Genomic DNA, 22,574 nt, shown 5'->3' on the forward strand with positions numbered 1-22,574 from the left:
TCCAAGGTCCTCCCAGCTCTGAAGGAGGACTAGGAAGAACATACCCTTCTTGCTTGGGGTTTGCTCATTGGACATTTATTCCCGCAGGCTGGAGGAGAACTATGAGATTGCAGAAGGGGTTTGCATTCCTCGCAGTGCACTCTACATGCATTACCTGGATTTCTGCGAGAAGAATGACACGCAACCTGTCAATGCTGCCAGCTTTGGAAAGGTGAGTCCGCCTAACCAGGCTTATTCCGTTCTTCCTCCTTTTAAGTAATTTGTGCACAATTCTTAATCATGTCACTTGTTGGTTTTTTGGTGTGTGTTTTTTAAGTTACCAAAGTCCATACTTTGGTAACTTTAACTTTGCTGTGATACTTTGCTATTAACAAGTTCAAACACTTGTTAACAAAGGAATACCAGACCAAATACCAAAACAAAATAATACCCAAGTATTAAAAACGTCGAACAATTCAGACAGGGTATAAAGGCAAAGTGAACGTCTAACTTGAACTTCCTCAGTACTTAATTTGCAGATAGTAACTTCTTTTCTCTGAGAGGCAAATGTTGAACTCACAAGTGTGTTATATGTATGTCAGTGAGCCTGGGACAGGCAAACTCCTTGGCCTTATGATGTGAAAGCCTTGGAGAAACTAGGAAATGGTCTTGTATCATCAGGGAGTCATCGTTGGGAGTGGTGCTGTTTGTATTGTCACTGCAGGCCTGACTGTCCTCTTATGATAAAAATATATTCCACGCTTAGAGCTGTGTCTACAAAAAATCGTTATCCCTGATCGTTCATACTTCACAGGGTGAGGAAAGCTGCTGGAGCACTCTTTAAGACTGATCATTTGTTTATACGATAGATTAAAAAATCCAGATTTTTACACTTCCAAAATACCCAACTTAATTTGAGTCAATGCACCTAAATTCTTTCTCCTTTTATTAGCTTCTTTTTCTTTCTATAATTTGTATTGCATCTGATAACAAAAAATTAGGCAGGCTTGTTCTGTAATCACTCTCCTGAGTGGTACAGTTTTCTGAGTGCAGGCATAGCAAGGAGTGAAATGGCAGAAAGAGGTCAGTGTATAAATTTCAAGTATTCCTTTTTCAGATCCCCAACAGATAAATCATCATCAGGAAAAAAAAAAAAAAGTGGTGTCAGGCCTGAGCCAACCCCGCTGGAGAGTCCAAAACTGAGTGGCTGGTAATTGGCTCCACTTAACAGATGGGAAGATGCTTTGTGGTGACTTGGAGGGGTGGGGAGACATGTTTTTGTGATGCATTAACACCATTTCTCCAAAGTAGAAAGAAGTTTTTTAAAGTCAGTGGAGAAACCACGTTTGCCATTTCATTCATTCATTTCTTCAGCATTGGTGATAGCTGGGCTGAACTGAGTGGCAGAGGAAACCCGGAGGGCACCCAGCGTGGGTCCTGCTGTGTAGGGGCTTCCAGTCCAGGGAGGGAGACTATGAGCCTCTCACCTGGTGAGAGAAGGAAAAGCACAGCAGGAGTGCGTGGGACCCTGGAGTTTTTTCATGTGTCCATGGTCCTGGAGCGTTGTGCCATGTCTGTGGTCCTGGAGCATTCACTTGCGTCTACACACTCTCACAGCAGCCACGATGAAAAGCCCAGATAAGGCTTCTTAAGATGGAGGGGCAGGTGAGGTGAACCAAAAGACCAAGAATCCTGACTCTCCTGGACTCACCATTTAACTTCTCTGAGCCTCAGCCCTCTGAGCTGTGAAGTGGGAATTAACTCCTACCTTCTTTAGGAGAAAAGGTCAGATTCAGAGGGTGATGTCGGTGGGTGATGGAAGGTTTGTTCACTCAATCATCCAATAGCTCGGATATTGAGTAACACCTACCATGTACCATTACAGCCGCTATTGTGTCTTCTCCATGAGATGTTTGTGCGCAGATACAAGTCCCTTACCATTTCTAGAAACTCCAATTTGCTTCTGTAAGGACCGTCTGTTCCCTTTTGCACAAATGCATTTGTAACCCTGTTGCCAGCTGAGGGTTTCTTTGACCTCATGCTCTAGGTAAAATTTACAGAACTCTGCCCCTCCTCCTGGCACCCCAGTTCTGTTCCCGCTTTAAGTCTCAACCTGCCGCCAAGATTTCAGCAAATCCCAAGGCACTTGCACTCTCAGGGCCACCCTGACTTGGGACTTGTCCTTCTGCATGTACCTCCTCTCTCTACACCTGTGCTAGTTAGGACGGTAGCCACTCACCACATGGGGTTGTTTAAGTTAAAGTTAAGCAACATTAAAAATTTCAGTTCTTTAGTCACACTAGCCATATATCAAACGCTCCGTGGGCACATGCGACCAGAGGCTACCATATGGCACACACAATCACCACAGAAAGTTCTACTGGACAGCCCTGTTCTGAGCCAGGGAGGAAACTCAGGGGTCTCTTTGCTTTGCAGAAGACAGCCCACTGAAAGCATTCATGATCCTAGTAGATTGAAGTTTGTTGGAGAGGTTTACATCCCAAACAGTGTCCTGTAGAACAGACGTCTCCATCTCGAGGCACTCTCCCACCTCCCCATCACTCTGAAGGCTCATTGGTCCTCTACCTGCCCGTTCCCCACAGCTAGTCCCAGCCCTTCTGCTCTGCTGCTTCCTCTTTCCTCCTCTCCCACGTCCCTCTGTTCCCCCCATGCTTCTCCCCGCCTTCTTGGGACCACCTCTACCAAATTTCCTCTGTTCCCCGATCCTTGGTTTCTGCTGACATCTATGCCCCACATGGCTATTCACAAAATTTTCCCAAATAATAAGTTTTCTCTATAAGAAGAATTATAGTGCCAGCTGCTTCCAAAATAATCATTAAAACCAGCTCCATCTGATCTTCAGTCCTAAAGCAAGGAAATACTCGAATGGTATTAAAAGCACAAATGCAAAAGCCGTGCAGCTGTCTTGCCAGGGATTTCAAAAGCACTAGGAGTTGCGGCTGTGCTTGTGGGTGTAGGAGAGAAGGTGCCTGCTGAGGGCGAGCTACACACCGAGTGTGTTGAATTGAAATCCCAGACACAGTTGCCCTTCCCAAGGGCTCCCCGCATGCTGCAGCTGCCATCTCCTTGAGACCTTGGGGTGTAATTGTAGATAGTCTTCCTTTGAGCAAATCTGTCCGAACTTAACAATTTATCTATGAACTTTGAACTCAGAGCAGGCGAGTTTTTCTCTGTTGCGACTTAGTTTTTAGAGAACAGTTAGATTGGTGGGAGTCTCCCCACCCAGCTTGCAGAGGAGCTGAGATGAAATAACCATCAGCACTGAAGCTCTCCCCGCAAATTGGCATTGTACCCATTTCCCATTCTCCTGGCTGGGATACTGTTCTTGATAAAGTGGATGACAGCAATTGCTTTGCTGCAAGTAAGATCTAAGATCGAGATTCTCTTTCCAACACTGTGGCCAAGCTCTGTAAGCCTCGGTTCCTGTAATGCTGTGCTGACTTCAGGTCCCGGAATTAATTTAGGGTTTGCAGAGAATGCTGAGGCTTCTGGATGAACTGGCCTTTCCCTGCTGTTAATGTTGTTTTGGGCAATGAAAGGCCACCGAACTTGGCGTCACTTAACTTTTCTGTGCTTCCGTTTCCTTATCTTTAGACAGGAATAACCCCTCACCAAATTACTTTAGGGATAAAATGGGACAGAGCTTATGAGAGCATTTTTTAAAACTGTAAAGAGCTCTACCAATAGCAGAAATCACCATTGTCTAAAATTGGCCCCATTTCATCCTATCTCCTCTCTTTTCTCACCATGCTTTAATTTTCTTTATAGCACTTATCACTGTCTGAAGTACCATATACAGAGGGTGCCAAAAAAATATGTGCACATTTTAAGAAAGGAAAACTGTATTAAAATTGTAATACTCAATGTATACTGATAACAAAAGAAGAATACAAGTTATGTTTGACTTCTGCAGTTACAAGAGGTGCTCAAAGTGGTTACCATCAGCGTCCAGACACTTCTGGTTACAGAGAACTACTGCTTGAGCAACGTTGACCAAAGTGTCCACTTGTATGCCTTTTTTGGCACCCTGTATATATATATGATACTACTATGTATATTATGTATAATTATGTATATTATACGTAGTGTATTATATAACTATATTAGTTGCTTGTGTTTTATCTACCTCCTTCTCTAGAATGGAAGCTCCATGAGGACTTTTTTTATTCACTGTGAATCCCTAGCTCCCAGAATACTGCCTGGCACATAATAGACCCTCAGATATTTGCTAAAGGTTGAATGAATTTTATTTGTAGTATTTGCTAGGGGACAGTATGAATCATTTGACATGTATGAATTTGTTTAACCCGTACGATAACCGTATGAAATTGGCATTGTACCCATTTTCTGTCAGCCCATTTGCTGCGTAGGGGTGGACCCGTTAATGTACCAATGGAAACGGGTTGTATTTCTACTCACTCTGAGGAGCCCACCTTCAAAGTCCTCTGTCCAACCGTCCTGCTTTGTCCTCCGATGACATCGTGGGGAAATCGCACAGCATCTGACCATGCTCAGCCATCACGTCAGTCTTGGATAGATAATTAAAACAGCTACAAAGACATCTAGTTTGGTCCAATTTAAAACTTCACACATCAAAGTCAGAGCCTCTCTTCCCCGTGGCTCAGAATTTGCTCTGTGAAAGAGGGGTGGTGCCAGCTGTCTCTCTCTGCTCTTCTGGCACGTCCAGGGTCAAGGGAGGAAGGTGGTTAAATAAAAGACATCAAGAGTCGTTTTGACCAGCTAGTACCCTTTGAGGCTTCCTCCCAGCTCTCGGTGCCCTCTGCTGTCATCATCACCCCTGTGCTGGGGGAAGGGGTTCAGTCATGGGTTTGGGGGAGCCCCCGTGGATCTCTGTCCACACTGGTTGAAGGAGCAAGCTGACCTCCTACCACCCACCCACACACTGCTCTTACACCCCTCCCCCACTGTAGAGTCCCCCTGTGACTCTGTTCTTGTGTTGGGTGACTTTGACCGGCACATCTAATGTTATACCTTGATTTTTGGAAATGCCCACACGAGCCCACACAAGTGTAATTGGTGAAGGAATAGGCTGAACTTGGTAGCGTGCAAACAGAAAATGGCTTGGTTTTGTTCTAGTCACTCCTTCAACCTTATGATGGCCAAACTCCCTTCCTTTACCCCTGATGGTTTCATGGCAGGTTTAAGAGCTTCTGGGTTATCGATATTAAGAACAGGCCTCTTCTCAATAAGTGAGACTCTCTTTTAGACATTAGAAGTCCAGCCCAGGTCTCCTGCAGTCTCACATCCGTGTGAAAACTCCGCCCTTTCCCCCAGCTCTGGTCTGCCCACATGTGGCCTGGGAGCCTGCAGTGGGGAAAGGGAGAGTGTGGTCTGACCTTCTGCCCTTCCGCAACCTTTCCTTCATGCTGCTGATTCCTCGGGGCTTGTCACATTGAGCAAAAACACTTCTAAAATGGTAACTCTAGTTCTCCAGCAAAAGCAGTAAAATTAATTTTTAAGGAACAACAGAACTGGAAATTGAAACAAATGCAAGGCAATAGGGATCAGAATTGACCTATATATGACATCATACCCAGCTAAATTGCCCAAGCTCATTATTGGCAATTTTCTTCAACAAATGATAGAAGTGTCTCGCTACGTCTAATTATGAGTGCTGTATTCCCAGCTTTCTCATAAAACTAATAAAAGCAGGAACCACTTACATAGGGCTTTCTGTGTACCTGGCCCTGTTCTAAGCACTTTACACAAAAGCAACCTTGTCTGATCCTCTAAACAGCTCTTTGAGGTAGGAAATATTATGATCCCCATTTCATAAACTGAGTCCCAAAGAAATTAGCTAAGTCGCTCACATGGGCAGTAAGCAGCGGATTCAGGAAGTGAACTTAGGAAGTCTGGCTTCAGAGTTCATGCATATAACCATCTCATTTACATAGAGCAAGTTATTTCAGGGGTGGGATGGGTGTGTGTGGAGGCAGGTTTTGTGTAAAAAGTTGTACTTTTGACTTTAGTGTCGTCATGGCAGACACCCAGCCACCTCCTAGATGGTGGAATTTGGGAGTGACTTCTTAGCCTCTGTTTCTCAGGGGTCATGTGTAGTGGTCATTGCAGTTGAGAAATACCCCCTCAAATCTTCTCCCCGGGTGTTCCAGGCACTGTGAAGCCCCCTCCCAGTATTTCTCATACTACTTTCCTCCCTCAGCATTTGGGTTCACTCATTTATTTGATACCCATTTATCGTGTTCCGTTGTAGACCTGGCCCTGTGTCAGGAGACAGGATACAGATGGAAGAAGATAGTACCCTCAAGGGGAGGGGGCTGCAGAAGGGACATCCTTGAAACTGCAAAACAAGACAACAGATATGCCTCCTGAGCAGTGAACACCCAGGATTTGAGGGGGACGCAGAGAGGAGGAAACTGCAGCCTCCTTAGGGGTGGGGGATAAGGGACAGAGAACCAGGTCAGGCCTGGAAAACTCCCAGGACCAGTATTGTCCTCTGCCAACCCACAGCCTTGTGAGACCCATGGAAGCTGAAGTGGGTGTTTTAATTTCACCAAATCCTTCTTTCTCCTGCTTTCCCACTGGTCTTTTCGAAACTCTAAAACAAAAACGCTACCTGCACAAAGGTGGGGCATTATGTGCTTACTAGCAACAAGCTAAATCTTTTTAGAAAAGAAAACCCGGCCTCAGGTTTCTGAGCAAAGAGAACATCTCTGACCTACAAAGGGATTTCTTTCCAAGCATGTGTAACATGCATGCCAGTGGAGGTTTAAAGGTGAAAGGATGTTTCCAAAAACTTTTATTGAGGGTCCACCATGCGCTGGAGGCCAGGAGTTGCCAAGAATGCTTAGTTTGGGGTCCTGAATGTGAGGCTCTGTTGGTCCCTTTCCCTCTCTGAACCTCAGTCCCTCCATGTATCAAATGGAAAAGTTTGTCTACAAACGTATGAAGATCTGTACCATATTAGCCAGAAATGCTTTTCAAGTAGAAATCATGGTGATAGTAACGCAGACCCTATGCCGGGCACTGGGCCAAACCCTCCACACACATTATCTCATTTAATCCTCACACAGCCCTGTGAACTCTATGAAGTTTTTATTCCCATTGAAAGCTGACATAGCTGACTCCAGGGCGACCGGAACCTTCTCTATGAAATAACTCCTGCGTGGAAATCAGCAGGTGTATCAGTTAGGAATTGTTTTGGGGCTGTGGGTAACAGACACCCCTCCCCATCCCCAAACAGCAGCTTAAGTCAATTAGTGGTTTTACTTTTTATCATATTAAATAAGTCTAGAACGAAATAACCCAGTGCTGGTACGGCAGTTCTATAAGAGCGTGAGGGACCCGGGCTCCTTTTCGCTCTGCCATCCATAGCAGACGGCTTCCAATTTCTAGGTCACCTCACGGTCCAAAGTGGCTGCTGGACAGCAAAGGATATATTCCAGGTGGGAAGTGGAAAAAGGGGTGTTTGGAGAGAAAGGTCAAAACTGCAGCTGAGTAAGCCCTCGTTCGGAGCTTTCCCCAGAGCGCTACCCAGCGATTCCTCCTCCATCTCATTGGCTGCCCTTGGCTGTCAGGAAAACATAGTCCGTTGCGTCTTGGAATATAAAATTAGAGTTTAGTTAGAAAGGGAAGGAGGTAGGCAAGTAGGTATTTTATTCACACTAGAGCATTCCAGACATTCATGTATTTTTATTGAGATATAATTGACATATAACACTGTATTAGTTTTAGGTGTATGATACAATGATTTGATATATGTACATACTGCAAAATGCTCACCACAATAAGATTAGTTAACATCCATCACCACACATACTTAACAAATTCTTTCTGCTTGTGATGAGAACTTTTAAGATCTATTCTCTCAACAACTTTCCAATATACAGTATGAACTATAGTCACATGCTGTACATTACATCCCCATGACTTATTTGTTCTGTAACTGGGACTTTGTACCTTTCGAACACCTTCATCCGTTTTGTCCCCAAAAGGATATCCAAAAGGATCCTTTTGGGGGTTACAACTATGAAATGGAACCCAGGATCCTGACAGAGTGCCAGGTGTACTCTCTAGTGAGGAGCCCATGGCAAGCGACACAAGGCTCACGATGTGATCACTTAAGATGGTGTGAGGGTAACGTGGTTTATGGTCGCCATTGGTAGAACTTGTCAGGAAGAGGCAGATTCATGGGTAGGCATGAGACGGCTGTGACACAGTGTAATTTGAGTATGTGGAGTGGCCATTTAGCCTCACAGATGTACCTCCCCTGAAGGCTTGCTGATGTCCCCCATTCCTCAGTTCCTTTAAGTCTGTAAAAATGCAACTAGAACAGGACAGGATAATTCATTCATACTCATCAGTTAGTAACACCTTAATATAAATAAGTTTATCCTATTAAGAGGATTTAGAGATCTGTTGGTGAAACCCTCTCATTTTCCAGGTGAGGAAATTGTCAGAGGGATTGAGTGGTTTTCCCAAGGTCATATGTGTACGTTTAGTGGCAGGGCTGGATCTGAAGGTGGTGTGGGGGGGACCACTGGGTGACTTCTACGAGGCAGGGACACCAGTAAGAGGTAGGAAGTTTAGAGAAAAGGAAGCTGGGGCGACAGATGTACTTGTATAAATTGAATTTATTTATATCCTGCCTTTTTCCCATGAGGACTTGAGGTAATTGGCAGTTTGGGCTGTGGGTGGCTCTTCCTTGAATATTTGGCTCCTTCCTCCCTGCCAGTCATCTTGAGCAATGCAAAAAAAAAAAAATGCTAATTGTGTTTTGAGGATCTGTGCCTCCATCAGCTGCATGTACCTGGAACGGAGATGAGGCTAAAGATTCCTCTCATTTTACATGATGGTCCTTTTCCTCAAGAGCCCTTCTAATCTGCCCACCCACGCCTCCCGCCCAGAGTCACATGCAAACCCATGGGGGGGCAGAGCAGAGGATACAAGTATGTATCCTTAAGATCCTTCAGGGATGGTTTTTTTCCAGTTTTCAAAGGAAAAAATTAAGTATGTGGATTGGATAGAGTTTACTTCTACTTCAAGTTCTTGCCTACATTATTCTTAACCTTTAGTATCTGCTATGGAGGGTTCATGTCAGAATGTCTGATTTCACACTAGAATTCCATATTTTGTAATTTCAAGTGTCTTTAGTGTCGTGCAGTGTAAAAACTCGGAAATCAAATTGTTTGGATTTGAATCCTGTCACCACTACTTACTAGCTGTGTGAGCTCAGGTGATTTCTAAACAGCTCTGAGCCTCAGTTTCCTCATCTGTAAAATGGGAAAGTGATAGCAACCACCTGGAGAATTATTGAGATAATGACTGTTAAAAGGGCTTCCTTAGTACAGTGCCTGGTCACTATAAACATTCAATGCATGTTAGCTATAATTACGATTTCAGTTTACCATAGCCATATTTCATGACTTTAGTACACCATGTTTTTAATATATCATCACTAACGTATCGATGTTTCAACCTGTCTACCTGCTCTTCCTTCTGAACAGTTTTGAGAACGATTGTTCTAAAAATTTCCTACATCACACACACGCTGCCATCACCACCCTCACCCTCTCTAATTACCGTCTTCAGAATTATTCCATTTTTTACTTAACCTGTATCTTATTTAATTCACCTCATTCTAGCTAAATTGGTGTGTAATGACTGTCTTTTTTCATACTCACACATGACACATCATCCAATCAGCCTAAGGGCAATCCTGGGCTCACAAACGGACTTTCGGATTTCTTGGAACCTCTCATCCATGGTACCCCTCAAGGGACAACAGGTTAACTGTTACCTTCCTAGCCTAGGGTGTTTCCACAGAATCCTTCATCAATCCAGCCTCATGATTTGAAATTCCATTTCTGTCTTCATTGCACTAAATATGAATTTCTTGTAAAATTTTGTAATTTCTCTTGGGGAGTTTCCTGCGGAACCTGCAGCATTTTACCCCATCGACCACCAGTGCCTGGCACCCAGTAGGTGCCTACAAAAAAAATATTGAATGGATAGTGTTCCATCAGCATAATAAGATTATTTTGGCAAATACCCATTTCAAGAAGGTAGCACTGAGGTAGGGTGTTTAAAAATCGTTCATACCACCAGCTTAATTATTTTTCATCTCTGTGAAAGGGGCTAGGTCTGTTGTCAACAAAGAAAGCGAGTACCCCTCTCTCAGACTTAGAGTTCTGACAATCAGAGTCACTTTTACCAACTACTTTGCCTAATCATTTCTCGCTCTTGTTCAGAAAATTATGCATGCTTTTCTAAGAGGAGAAGGCACAAGACTTCCACAATACATGGTTAAAAAAGAACAACTTGTCATAGTACTGAACGTCTCATTTCTTGCTGTCTGAAAAGCCCGTCTTTTCTCCCCACACCCAAATGCCCTCTGAAATAAGACCCACAGTTCTCATGTTTGAACTGTTTTAAGCATACCTGACTCTTTACGTACATGTAGTTTTGTCTCCTTCAAAGTGTGGGAGGACCAGCACTTCTTCCATTACTTTGGAAGTTTTTTTGGATCAGTTCTTACTGGTGGCAAATTTTGCCTATTGAAGATGGATTGAATTTTTGGAAACAAGCAAAAGCCTTTTTTTCAGAGCTATTCTGATGACTAAGTTTGGACATCAAGCTGGATCAAGGTCATACGATTTGGGGTCAAAATCAAGCCTGTCTGTAATGAGACTGAGTGGCTTTCCTGTGTGGCTCTGAAGATGACAGAGAGGACATCAGGGGTTTCATGGACAGTTAGTGGACACCTTGCGGGCTGCCACGGGTGTCAGCCAAAGTACAGAACAGGAGAGACAGTGAAATAACACTCCTGCTGCTTCCAGTGGCCAGTCTGTGAGTCCGAGCAGCCTGGAATCGCCTTGGATCCCAGTTTCTCATCAGTGAAATGTGGATTATCATACTCTCTTCTAGTGTTGTTTTTAGGATAAGATTTCATACCAAGTGTAAAACACCTGGTTAGTACATAGTGCCCTGGGATGCTCACTGGGTGTCAGTTCCTCTCCTCACTCTTTCCCTTCCTTAAAAGAGGGCAGTGATTTGAATGTGACATTTCAGGAATGTTTGCCTAAAACTCACTCATGTTTCTTAAAAGACGGCACCCACAAAATGATGTCAGAATAGCCCACATGCTGGGGAGAAGAATGGACGGGAGAGATGAATAACCACCACCTACAAAAAGAATCCCGACAGCTCCAGAGAGGGTAGATCTCCTGAGCTTCCCCGCTTCTCACCCCCGTCCCCATGGAGCCCCCAGCCCTGTCTGCCAGGCTGAAAGAGAGAAGGGTGGGATTCTGGAGTAATTAAAGGGAATTTGGAAGGCTGGATGTAGCGGAATGTTAGATCACTAGCTAGAACAGCATGTGGCGTTCTTTAGGCAGGCTTCATTGAACCCATACAAAAAAAAGAAAGAGGGGCTGCCTGCCGTCTGCTCATTTATCAAACAGCGAAGCTCAACTCTCACAGCTCCACAAAAGTGTTGAACTGTTTGCTGAGTCTTGCTCCAGAAATTAAAAGCTGAACAGCCTTAGCGGGTCTGAACCGACCCTGCATTTTGAGACGCAGACTAAATTGTGCTGGGCTTTCAGATTCCGGGACCAGTTGATTATTTGGTGAAAGGAGAGGAGAATAATTTGTAATGTGCAGTCTATAAGAAAGTTTAAAAAAAAAAAAAAAAAAGGCAAACCCCCTTCCCTTCCCACAGGTTTTTGTTGCAGCTCGAAGGAGGAGGCGCTATCTGCAGTGGCCCTTTCTTTGCTCAGAGTGGGAAAAGTCTTGACCTCCATTTGGACAGAACGTGATGTGGCTCAGCAGAGCCCCGACCCATCCCCCACCCCAACTCTTAACAAAATTCCTTTTCTCTTAGTTCTTTATGTGAAGTTACCTTTCTCTCTTTTGAAGGGGAGGAGGAGAGGATTTAACCATCAAATATGTTCAGAGAAAAAGTATTTTTACAAACAGAGCCAAATATTCTAACCTCACAAATATATTACTTGGGAGACCATAATATGGCACAAAAGACTGCTAACTGCTTGGAATGAGGAGCCTCTGAAAATCCATCGAAGGACTGAAGTACAGAGTGCTAACTCCATCAATGAAGAGAATGGGCTAGAAAAGGACGATGACCAGCAGAAGACATCATAAGTGAGGCAGAGAGAGGTCTAAACAGGTGTGAACCCTCTTGCTCCAGCTCCTTCGTGGCAGCTGGTCGTTCTCCCCACTCCATCCGCTCCAGCCAATGAAAGCCCGGTTGAGGCGGAGCTCCGCCCCTCCACCCTTCTACTTCCGGCTAATAAAGCCCAGGAGACAAGCCTGGGCGTCCACTCCCTCACTAACTGCGTTGACCTTGCTACAAGCTGGTAAACTAAGCAACTGTTATCATCCCCATTTTATAGATGAAGAAACCTCACGCTCAGAAGACAGAGAAAAAGTCTTCATTTTTTTTTTTTTTTGGCTCTTCAATTTAGCACAATTTTAAAAAGAGATAATATCTTTCTACATTTCATGGAAAGCAATTTGACAGTATGTTTTAGAAACCTTGAAATGTTTCTCCCTTTAATCAGGCAGCTCCACACTCAAGAAATTAATATAAGGGGAAAAAACCCCAATCAAAATATGAACAATAAAAATGAAAATCATTATGCAAATGGCATTGCTTATAGCATTATTTATATTAGTACAACATTGGAAACCACTTCAATGGCCAACAAAAGAGGAACGAATTCCACCTGAAATCTATGTAATTTTACTAACAATTGTCAAAAATTAAAAAAAAAAGAAGAACAAATGCATTTATTCTTTCTCTCGTTTATTGAACCAATGAATTAATGTACTGAGCCATAATATATCCTGCCTGGACTACTGCAGTGGCCTCTGACTGGTCTCCCTGCTTCCACCCTTACCCCCTACAGTCAATTCTCCACACAGCAGCCAGAGCGATCCTTTGAAAGGTAAGTCCGATCTCATTCCCCACTTCCCTGCTCAAAGCCCTCTGAAGTCTCCCTGTCTCATTCAGAGTTAAAGCGGAAGTGCTTACTAGGGTCAGCAAGGATCTACGTGAGCTGTGCCCATCAACCCCTCCCAGCCTTCGCCCTCATCTTCTACCACTGTCCTGAGCACTTGCTCTGCTCCAGCCTCATTGGGCTCCTTGCTTTGCCTGAAACATGTCAAAAAGCTCCCACCCCAGGCCCTTTGCATTGGCTGTTCCCTCTACTTGCAACTTTCTTCTTCCAGATATCCACAGGTTTTATTCCCTCGTTTCCTTTAGGTCACTTAAATGCCACATTTGATCACTGAGCCCTTAATAAAATAACACCACCCCACCTCCATATTTTCTATTCCCCTCACCCTGCCTTTTTTTGTTGTTCCTCTCTGTAGCACTTATTTGATATAAGATATATTGACTTTTTTATTTGTAAGTTCCTAAACAAAGGCTATTTCTGTTTAGCTCGGTGCCTGGCAAAATGTCTGCCCTATAGTAGAGCTCAAAAAATATTTGTTGTTGAATGAATCTAAGCTGTGTACCGTTAGGCAACCAATCGTCGTTACTGAGGCTGCAGCTTGTCAAACATGGGGAAGAGGAGTAGAAGGTGAGGCTGGAGCTCCAGCTCGTATAGTCTCGTAGGCCTAGGCAAAGGATCGTAGAGCTGAGAAGACCGTTGACTAGACATGAAGACCAGATAACTATAACTATAGTCACGTAAACCAAACAAATCGCCCAGGGAAGATTTCTGGGAGGAAATAAGGTACAGCTAAGATTTGAAGTATGGGTCGACATAAGGCAGACAAAGGACAAGGGGAGAGGGTTCCAGAAAACGAGAACAGCCTGTGGGAAAGGCCAGGGTAGGAGAGAACACAGTGTTCATGCAACTTGAAAGAAGGTCCATGTGGGCTGGAGCACAGAGATGGGGAGAGGAGGAGGGGGAGAGGTGAGCTGGAAGGAAGGCAGGACTGATCCAGCAGGACCTGGTGGGTTCGGACTTTGTCTAGAGGCTTCATGGGGATGTGGCTGTGGTGGGGCATGGCTGGATGCAGGGGCAACAAGGAGACCATTGTAGCAACCCAGGCACAAGTTCATGGCCCTGGGAGTGGTGGAGATGGGAAGATGTGGGCAGAATCAGGATACATTCAAAAGAGAGGGAGGATGGAGCTTGGTCACCGACTGGCAGGAGCAAGTGCCATCATGGTTTGGAGAAGGAAGAGCTCTTACTTTGTCAGAGCATCAGGAAGGTTGTTCATGGAGGGTGGTGCATGCTGGGTAGTGGGGTCTGAGGGCACAAGTGCTGAGGAGGCAGAGAGAGTGGCGGGTGGAAGGTGCAGAGACATGGAGCCCGGAAGCCAGGAATCATTCAGAGAATTGATCAACACCAAGTAGTCTGATTTGGATAGAGCCCGGGGCTCATGTAATGAAACTTTGAGAGAAAAAGTAGAAGCAAAAAGTAGAGTTGCTCAGTGATATTTGAGCTCCGGGTGAAGGAGGCTGAGCTGAGTCAGCTGGCTGTGGAGAATTGTCAGAGGCCTCTGAGTAGACAGGTAAGGATCTGGATTATTCCCTCAGTAAGTCCACTTGGGGACTTCAGTTATCCAGACAGAATGACTTTTATTTAGTTAATATTTTTATTAAGTGGGAGAAGTGTTTCCACTTTACTAGATGGGGGTAGATTTACCCTAAGAGGAGACACCAGGCTGCCTGCTGATGTGACAGTCCTCTCTGCTGTTTCCCTCTTTCCCTCCGAGCATTAGCATATCTGGGGACAGGGCTCTCAGATCCTGTTCCTAGCAGAAGCCACCAGAACATTTCCAAGAATGTCAAAGTTAGGAGAATTGAAGAGAAATCTTCATTGAAGAGTAGATGGGATCAAGAAAGTATTTCAATCCTCAAACACACCTAACATGTAAATACAGGAATATGACATAAAAGAAAAAAAGCCTGCTGTTAAAAGGAGTGAGAGGCTTTGGGGTACTTTCATTCATCCAGAGGCAATAACATGTGGTAGAGTGTCGAGTCAGACCGGGTATGTTCAAATCCCAGGACTGCATGTTGTCAGCTGTGTGGCTTTTTGCGGGTTACTTAGCTTCTCCAGGTTTACTGTACAGAGGAAGCTGGCTTGTTGTAATGATTAACTGAGATGATACGTGTAATGTGGTTGGCACAGTGCCTGAGCCAGGACTTGACCCCGAAGTGTGTGTGCTAAACCGCTGTATTCCACTGCTTCCCAAATTACTAGGAAAACACGGGGGACATGTAAGTCTTCATAGGAAGGCTCACAGGCTAGTGGGAGAGGCTCAGAGGAAGAGAGGAGAAGGTGCCGTCCTGGGGTGAGTGGAGGGCAGCGTTGGTTTGGCGTTCCAGGGGGAGGGAAGGGAACAGCTTGTGCAGTGGTGGGGCCACCAGGTGCCTGGAGCTCAGGGAGCACATGGGGGAGTGGCAGGATTTGAGGCTGGGGAGTTTGGCTGGGGTGGGTCACAGAGGGCCTCGTGGACCAGCCCTAGGAGGCTGGATTTTTATCCAGTTTATCCAGCAAGAAGGCATCTACTGTTCTCAACAGGAAATGAAATGATCGTATTTGGATTTCAGCGAGTCTGGAAGCAGGGCAGCCAGTTAGGAGTATGTATCTGTTGTCTAGGTAAGAGATCACGGAGGAGGGGGGGCTGGGGCAGGGGCAGGGGAGAGAGAGAAGTGGCTGGGCTCAGGGGACGTCTTGGGCAGAACCAACAGGACATGGGTTGTGCAGCATCAGAAAGAGAGTGGAGTCCCTCTTGTGTCTGCCTTGGGTTACTCAGTACAGGGCCATGCTATCGCAAAGATGGTAAAACTGTCTATATTGATCTAGACATTATTCAGAAGGGATAAGTAAAACCCATCAGCTATGGAGGAAGTCATAAATTAAATTGATCGACAAATTCACAGGCCCCATTTTCTAATTTGTTAACTCAAGATCATAGTGCAAAGAAATACAAACACACCGATGGTACGTTTTATTGCCTCATAGAGGTAGAACAGACAGCTCCAGAAGGCCTGTCCTCATGTTCTAGTGGCTCTGTGGTGCGTCTCTGGTACCAGAGTTTGTGGCCCCTGGTACCTTAGCCACGGGCCAGACAGTGCTGTTTGCTTTGTGGACATTATGTGAGACACCATTTGGATAAACACTTAGAAAGATTTCAGAACTTTGCCCATTCTCTTCAATCAACTAATAATAAAGCTTAGCAGCCAAAAACATAAAAGTAAAAATGAAATGCAGCTTTTAAAAATTATCTAGATATTTTTTGCGGGGACTAGGGGATGATTTGTTTTTTAAAAAGAAAAAGAAAAAGAACCATTATAATATTCTGGTATGTTTTTGGTGCTTCTTTCAAAATTAGCTTCAACTTCCTTTGTCAATTAGGAATATTTCTCATAAGAAAATCCTTTTCTGTTTGCAGAAAAAAGTTGATTTCTTACACAAATGTTATACAGAAACCTTTGGTTCTACCCACAATTTCACTACCCTAACAAACATCCGTTTTTTTCCCCCCATACTCTCTTTCCGTTCCTATAGTTGTACAAACATAAATTATAATCGTAGCATAAGTGTAGTTTGAGATCTGCTGTTTCATTTAACATTATGTCACAAGCATTTTCCGGGTTGTGACATAGTTTTTGTTACCATCATTTTAAATGCCTCCATAATATTTTATTGAGCATATATATAATTTATTTAGCTAGTTTCCTATCACTGGACGTTTATTTTGTTTCCAATTTTTCACTCTCACTAGTAGCCCTCTGCATAGCTTTTTCTTATTTTAGATTATTTCCTTGGAATTAATAGATCAAAAAGTATGAATATTTTTGTTGTAAAAATATTGGGAAAAAGCTTTTGGGGAAGGGTTGTACTAATAAACGATGTTCTCAGCAATGTATGAATATTTCAGTTTTTCCACACCCTTAACAACACTCAATATTGTCATTTTCAGACTGCCTGCTAATATCGGAGCATTAAACATGGTACCTTACTGTTTGCCCATATGCATAGCAGAAATTTCCCAGACTGAAATACAGGAAAATCTCCACTCTTCCTCAGAAACGAGTATATATTTATCTTATGGATGCTGGGACTCTTATAACTTTATTGTATGACCGTCTTTGCTTGGGTAGGTAGGAAACTCGGAACCCAAATTATAACACACTTCTAACCAAGGTGAAGAATCTACTAGCCCCATCTTTATGCTTCCAGTATTTTCCCTCAGTCCCTATTGGCATATCGATATCTGCTCATTAGTGTACCTTTGTGAACAGCTGCTTCTAATCTTGGCTCTGAAACCAGTCACGTGATTAAGGTCTGGTGGCCATACTTGGCCAGGGGTTAGTGTTAGTGGCCAAGAGTGATGAAGCCACTCGACCTTGTTGTGCTCTTAGCCTCATGACAGGACTAAGTGCCTGGAGAGCCCTGTCACTGACCCCCGGGTCAGACCCCTTTCTGAATATATCACGTTTTCTTTGGGTCACAACAATTTGAGAGAAACATAGACAAAGTGAGAAACCTATGTGCTTAGCTTATAGGAGTTACGGTTAAAGAAACTAGGGATATTTGCCTACAAAAGTGACACCATTAAATAATTCACAGACACCTGAAGTTAATAATTTTTAAAAAGACCAAAAAAAAAAAAAATAACAGAATTATCACGTCATTTTGTTCAGTATCATCACTGTGCGATTAACATTTTAAAGCCCGTTTATTTCCCAAAGTGGTATCGTGATGTTCTTTCATTAGCTCCTCTAACCATTCTTGTGAGGAATGCAGCTTTTTCCATCCATTTTCAGATGAGGAAACGCTGCCCATTCTTCACTAGGTAACTTCCTAACACACAGACGTGGTCAGGCTTCACGCTACTCATTCTGGATTCTCAGTTCCTCTCTAATTTGTCTGCTTCTTTCCATCCCACTGATGCCACTTTAGTTGAGGCCACCGTCATCCATCCCTCTGATTAGGAGAGGATTACATAACCCCCCCGAGTCCCTGGATATCAGAGGAGGACTCTTAGGCACACAGAGAGGTTAAAGAGTATGTCCAAGTTCAAACACCTAGCAGGGTCACAGTAGATGTCGAATGAATGAGCAAATCAGTCAGCGAGAGGATCATTGTGGATGGAAGACGGTGTGAATGCATCAACGATTCATCCCCACCTCTGAGAAAGTGCTCAGTGTTCACGCCCCACCAGTGGGACGTCAGCACCAACGTGTTGTCTCATGAAGGACACATGTAGGCTCGGTGCTGTACTAGAAGGGAAGGGAGTCTAGAAGAATTTCGTTAAACTTCAGAGAAAAGTCCCTGGAGGTAAAAGGAAATGAGTTATCAGGACAATCAGTGGTAATAACGGGTAACGTTTATTGAGCCCTTACTAAGTACCAGGCACTGTTGCAAATTATTTACATACATTTATTTTTTAGATTTTCACAAAAATTCTGGAACAGGGACTATTATCACTCCCATTTTATTGATGAGGAAACTGAGTCATTTGAATGTTAAATACCTTATGGGGGGGGCAGCTAACAAAAGGCTGAGCTTGGATCTAGTGCCGCTAGTCTCTACAGCCTCTCATAGGACTGCACTGTCCTGCCTCTCCGCAAACATCAGCGCTGGAAACACCAGGGATGAGGCCCTTGGGTTGTGTTTTCACCTGGGCAGATGGCCCCTCCTCCCAGGTTTCTGGCAAATCGATGTGGTTTTCCTGGGCAACAGCACTTAGCATCCTCCATCGCACCTGAGTAAAGGACACCCTCGGGGGCAGGGGGCAGGCTTCCTTGCTTCATTCAGTAAATGAGAGTGGAGCTCTTCGCATGTGCCAGGCCTTTTGCCAGGTCCCTGTTTTCATCGAGCTTTCATTCTAGTGGGGGTGGGGTGGGGGGAGAAACGACAAAAACTAAGCACTCAGGGTAAGGGAACAAGATCCCTTCAGAGAGTGCTGAGTGAGAAGACGTAAAGCGGGGCCACGTGATGGTGAGTGACTGCTGTGCGACTCTGCATTGGCTCGTCAGAGAAGCCCAGTGGGCAGAGGGACCTCCCCCCAGAAATCCTGCATGTTGTAAGGGGAGCCAGTCTTGTGACGATCTGATCTGGGGGAAATTGCATTCCAGGAAGAGGGAACTGCAATACAAAGGTCCCCAGTGGGGAGCAAGCCTGGTTGTGTTTTAGAAATAGAAAAAAAAGAAAAAGCCAGTGTGGCTGGGAGCTGGTGAGCAAGGGTGAGAATGGGAGGAGATGAAGTCCGGGAGGTAAGCAGGGACCCGTCCCAGAGGCTGGGGGTGGGTGTTAGTCCCAGGTGTGATGGAAGCCATTGGAGGACTCTAAGCAGGGGAGTGACAGGTTCTGGATCAACCGGTCTCTGCCTACGTGTGAGTAGGAGGGGTGAAGCCCGGAGCCACCATTGAGACCCTCAGCATCCAGAGCCCCACAGTCACTCAGATGCTCCCCTCCCACCTCCCTGACACCAGCTGTCTTCTCGGGGTCCCGATGGACTCCTAGTAAGTCATTGCAACCAAAGATGTATGGTTTCCTCCCTTCTTTAGATTGCCGCTTGTGAAACTCAGTCCCTGCGCTCCCGACTTTTCCCGACGAGTAACCGATTTCTTCTATTGACTTCCAGATCATAAGGCAGCAGTTTCCTCAGTTAACCACCAGAAGACTCGGGACCCGAGGACAGTCCAAGTAAGCACTGAAGCCCTTCCACCCGCAGAGGTCTGGACCCCAGGCCTTCCATGCTGAGCTCCGTCCACAGGCCTGGCAGGAAATCTGTGCCTGGCCAGAGCGTGAAGGAGCTTTACACAGCCGGGCCCTCTCTCCCAGGACCCGGAGAGAGAGGCCATCTAAAAAGCCCAGGGCCACCTGGCTCAGCTGCTTTAAGGAATCCGCCTTTGTGCCACCCTGCCTTTGAGTGTTTTTGTAAAATTGTCTTGCGCATCATTTAAAGGAGCACCTTTTAGCTCCGTGGAGAATCTCCAGGTTACTTGGATCATTTCACTGAGCAAACTCTCTGTTTTCATAGTTTCCAGCCGGCAAAGGAGCAACCTGTACTAAACCCTGAGAGGGAGATGGGGCGGGAAGTTGCCAGCCATACCGTGGTGCATGGGGCATACTGCTTCTCTTTCATCATTTCTGTCAACCAGCCAACCAATAGAGGCCACACACTTTCTGTGTGTCAGGTATATGGTGCTAAGTGCTGGGAACATAGGAGCAAACACGTCACCGCCTTCAGGGAGCGTATGTTCTGGTGGGGAAGACAGAGAAAAGACAGACTGTGGCAAAGAAGTTTGTCATGGAGGATACCAGAAGGGGAGTGGCCTTGTTTAGAAAGGGTAGTCCTGGAAGGCCTTGAGGAGTGAGAATGATGTATGGACACCTGTCTTCTAGTGAGTCAGTGGGAGGGGAAATTCTTCCTTTCCTGTTCCAGCTGCACTAACATCTGGGTTTATAAGACCTGCCTCCACAGGTATTTCAGAAATTGTTGGACGTTAGTTAATAGGTTCTGTGAAAAAGGTCCGGTGGCCATGTAAGTTTGGTGAGCCCTGAGTTAAACAGTTTCCTTGATGCAGGACTTCTTAGAACCTTTATTATGCTAATGTACACGGTGACTCCACTAGAGGGTGCCTTATTATGCAGCATTTCTAAACATGTTGACTATGTTGAGTAGCAGGTCAGCACTTACTGGCTTAGAAAATACTGAAACTTTAAAAAAAAAAAAAAGAACCCACCACATAAGACTTGTCAGACTTGTCACTAAGAGTTATTCAAAAGCAGCATGTCCAATACTGCCCCCTCACTCCTACCTTTCCTGGGCAGTGCATTCCCTCCTCCAACGGTGGGTTTAGCTCTGGGACCAAGGTAGGTAAAGAAAGTAGATGATCAAACCGGTAAAAACCCTTTCGGGTCAAGTTCTGAAAAGACCAAGACTCATTTTTGTGTGTGGCTCAGAAGCTCTGGGGGTGATTTCCAAAGACACTTAACAGAACATTTTTGAATGAAGGACATTTGGAATAAATTTCTCGTAATCTTCCAAGGTGACTACACTGAAGATCCAATCTTATTTCTACTGAGAAATTCCAGTATCTGTTTTAAAATGAGGTTTCAGCTTTGGTAAGAATGTGAACATGAAAGCCCGATTTGTCCTTCCTTGTTTGACAGTAGCACAGTGGTTGGCACCCAATAGGCAAGTCACAGTGTTGGCTGAACAGATAAGGGGATGGATGGAAGAATGCTGAATGCATGGAAACGAGTTATTCCCACCCCCCTGCCCACCCTCCACCCCCGCTTACGGTCTCTGGAGAATCACTGACTCCAAAACATTGCGGCCCATTTCTGAGAGTAGAAATAGTAAAGATAGTACAGAAAGGTTTCCCATCCTACATAAACATCCATCTCCATGTGAGAGCCCCCTTTGGTTTTTGTTTTGTCTTTAGCCTAGCGGTTGGCAAATTGGGCAACACTTCTTTAGAAATACCATGTAATCAATTTCATTGTTTCCCGTCCATAAGAATCCTCCAGGGTTGGTCACATCTCCAACCAATCGAAAGGTAATAAGAAGCTCTAGTCTCCAGCCTGCCCCTGGGCCTTCTAGAAACAATTCCTCAGCAAATTTCCCTGGACCAAATACACTGGGGGTGTGGGGTGACTAGTGGAGAGTGTGTTGATGTGCCCTGCAGAGCCAAAACAGAAAAATTAACAAGTGACCAGGGCAATAGCTTCCTGTAGTTGTGGATTATAGCAACATACACCCGAAAAATCAAGAAATGGTCTGATCTGAATTGTTATTACTATCTTGCTCTTAAGAAATTATAAAGGAGAACTTCGTAAAGTTAGGGAGACGTGTCATAACTGCCTTCCCACCTGAAGGGCACTTCTCGAGCAAACGGAACCATCCCCTCCCCCTCCCACAGGACTGGCTTTGAGTTGGAAAGGCAGTTATGACAGTTGGGAAGTAGAAGGTACAGAAGCCAGAGATCAGCTCAACACACAGAGAACTTTCTGATAACTATACCGACCTAAAATGAACTGGACTGCCTTCGGAGGGTCTGAGTTCTTCATCCCAGGATGTATTCAGATAGACGAGAGATGCCCTCTAAGTAGAAATATCACAGAATGGTACCGGGAGGAAGAGGGGGCGGGAGAGGGAAGGTTATGCATGCTTGTCTCTCCCCTCCCCGTGAGGCCTCTCCCACAACTCAAAATGCGTTCTTATTTGTATTGTGTTGTAACGATCACCAACCATATCTCCGTGAGTAGAAAAGAATAATTAATATGTTATACAGCGTTTCTGAATGCGAGGTCCATGAATTATTTATATTAGTATTGCTGTGTGATTGTAAAAATCTACTCTAGACCTACTCAATCAGAATCTTTGCGGGTGGAGCCCAGGAGTCTCTATTTTAATATGTTCTCTATGTGAGTCTTACTATTAGTAAAGGTTGAGAGTCCCTGGCTTAGTGGTTAAAAGCACTTTCTTTGGAGGTTCAAATCCTGCCTCTACTTCTTACTCACTAGGTGATCTTGGGAATGTTACTTAAATTCTCTGGGCCTTAGTTCCCCCGTCTGTAAAATGGGGATAAGAAT

General features: G+C 44.8%; 1 protein-coding gene across 6 annotated transcripts in view; it reads left to right on the forward strand.

The window, feature by feature from the left end:
• RFX4 (regulatory factor X4) overlaps nt 1-22,574 on the forward strand; it is a 137,401-nt gene that overhangs the window by 53,553 nt on the left and 61,274 nt on the right. For 4 of the 6 annotated variants that reach the window (XM_074326253.1, XM_019728443.2, XM_019728445.2 and 1 more), the window contains 2 exons: nt 88-211; nt 19,615-19,676. In XM_074326253.1, coding sequence (XP_074182354.1) covers nt 146-211; nt 19,615-19,676 — 128 coding nt within the window. In that variant the 5' untranslated portion in view covers nt 88-145. Of the gene's footprint in view, nt 1-87; nt 212-15,180; nt 15,310-15,539; nt 15,618-19,614; nt 19,677-22,574 lie in introns of those variants that run through there. The other 2 variants (XM_074326255.1, XM_074326254.1) reach the window with 2 other exon arrangements.

Source organism: Rhinolophus sinicus, linkage group LG02, assembly GCF_036562045.2.
Source record: "Rhinolophus sinicus isolate RSC01 linkage group LG02, ASM3656204v1, whole genome shotgun sequence".
In the NCBI taxonomy this organism is placed as follows: Eukaryota; Metazoa; Chordata; class Mammalia; order Chiroptera; family Rhinolophidae; genus Rhinolophus; species Rhinolophus sinicus.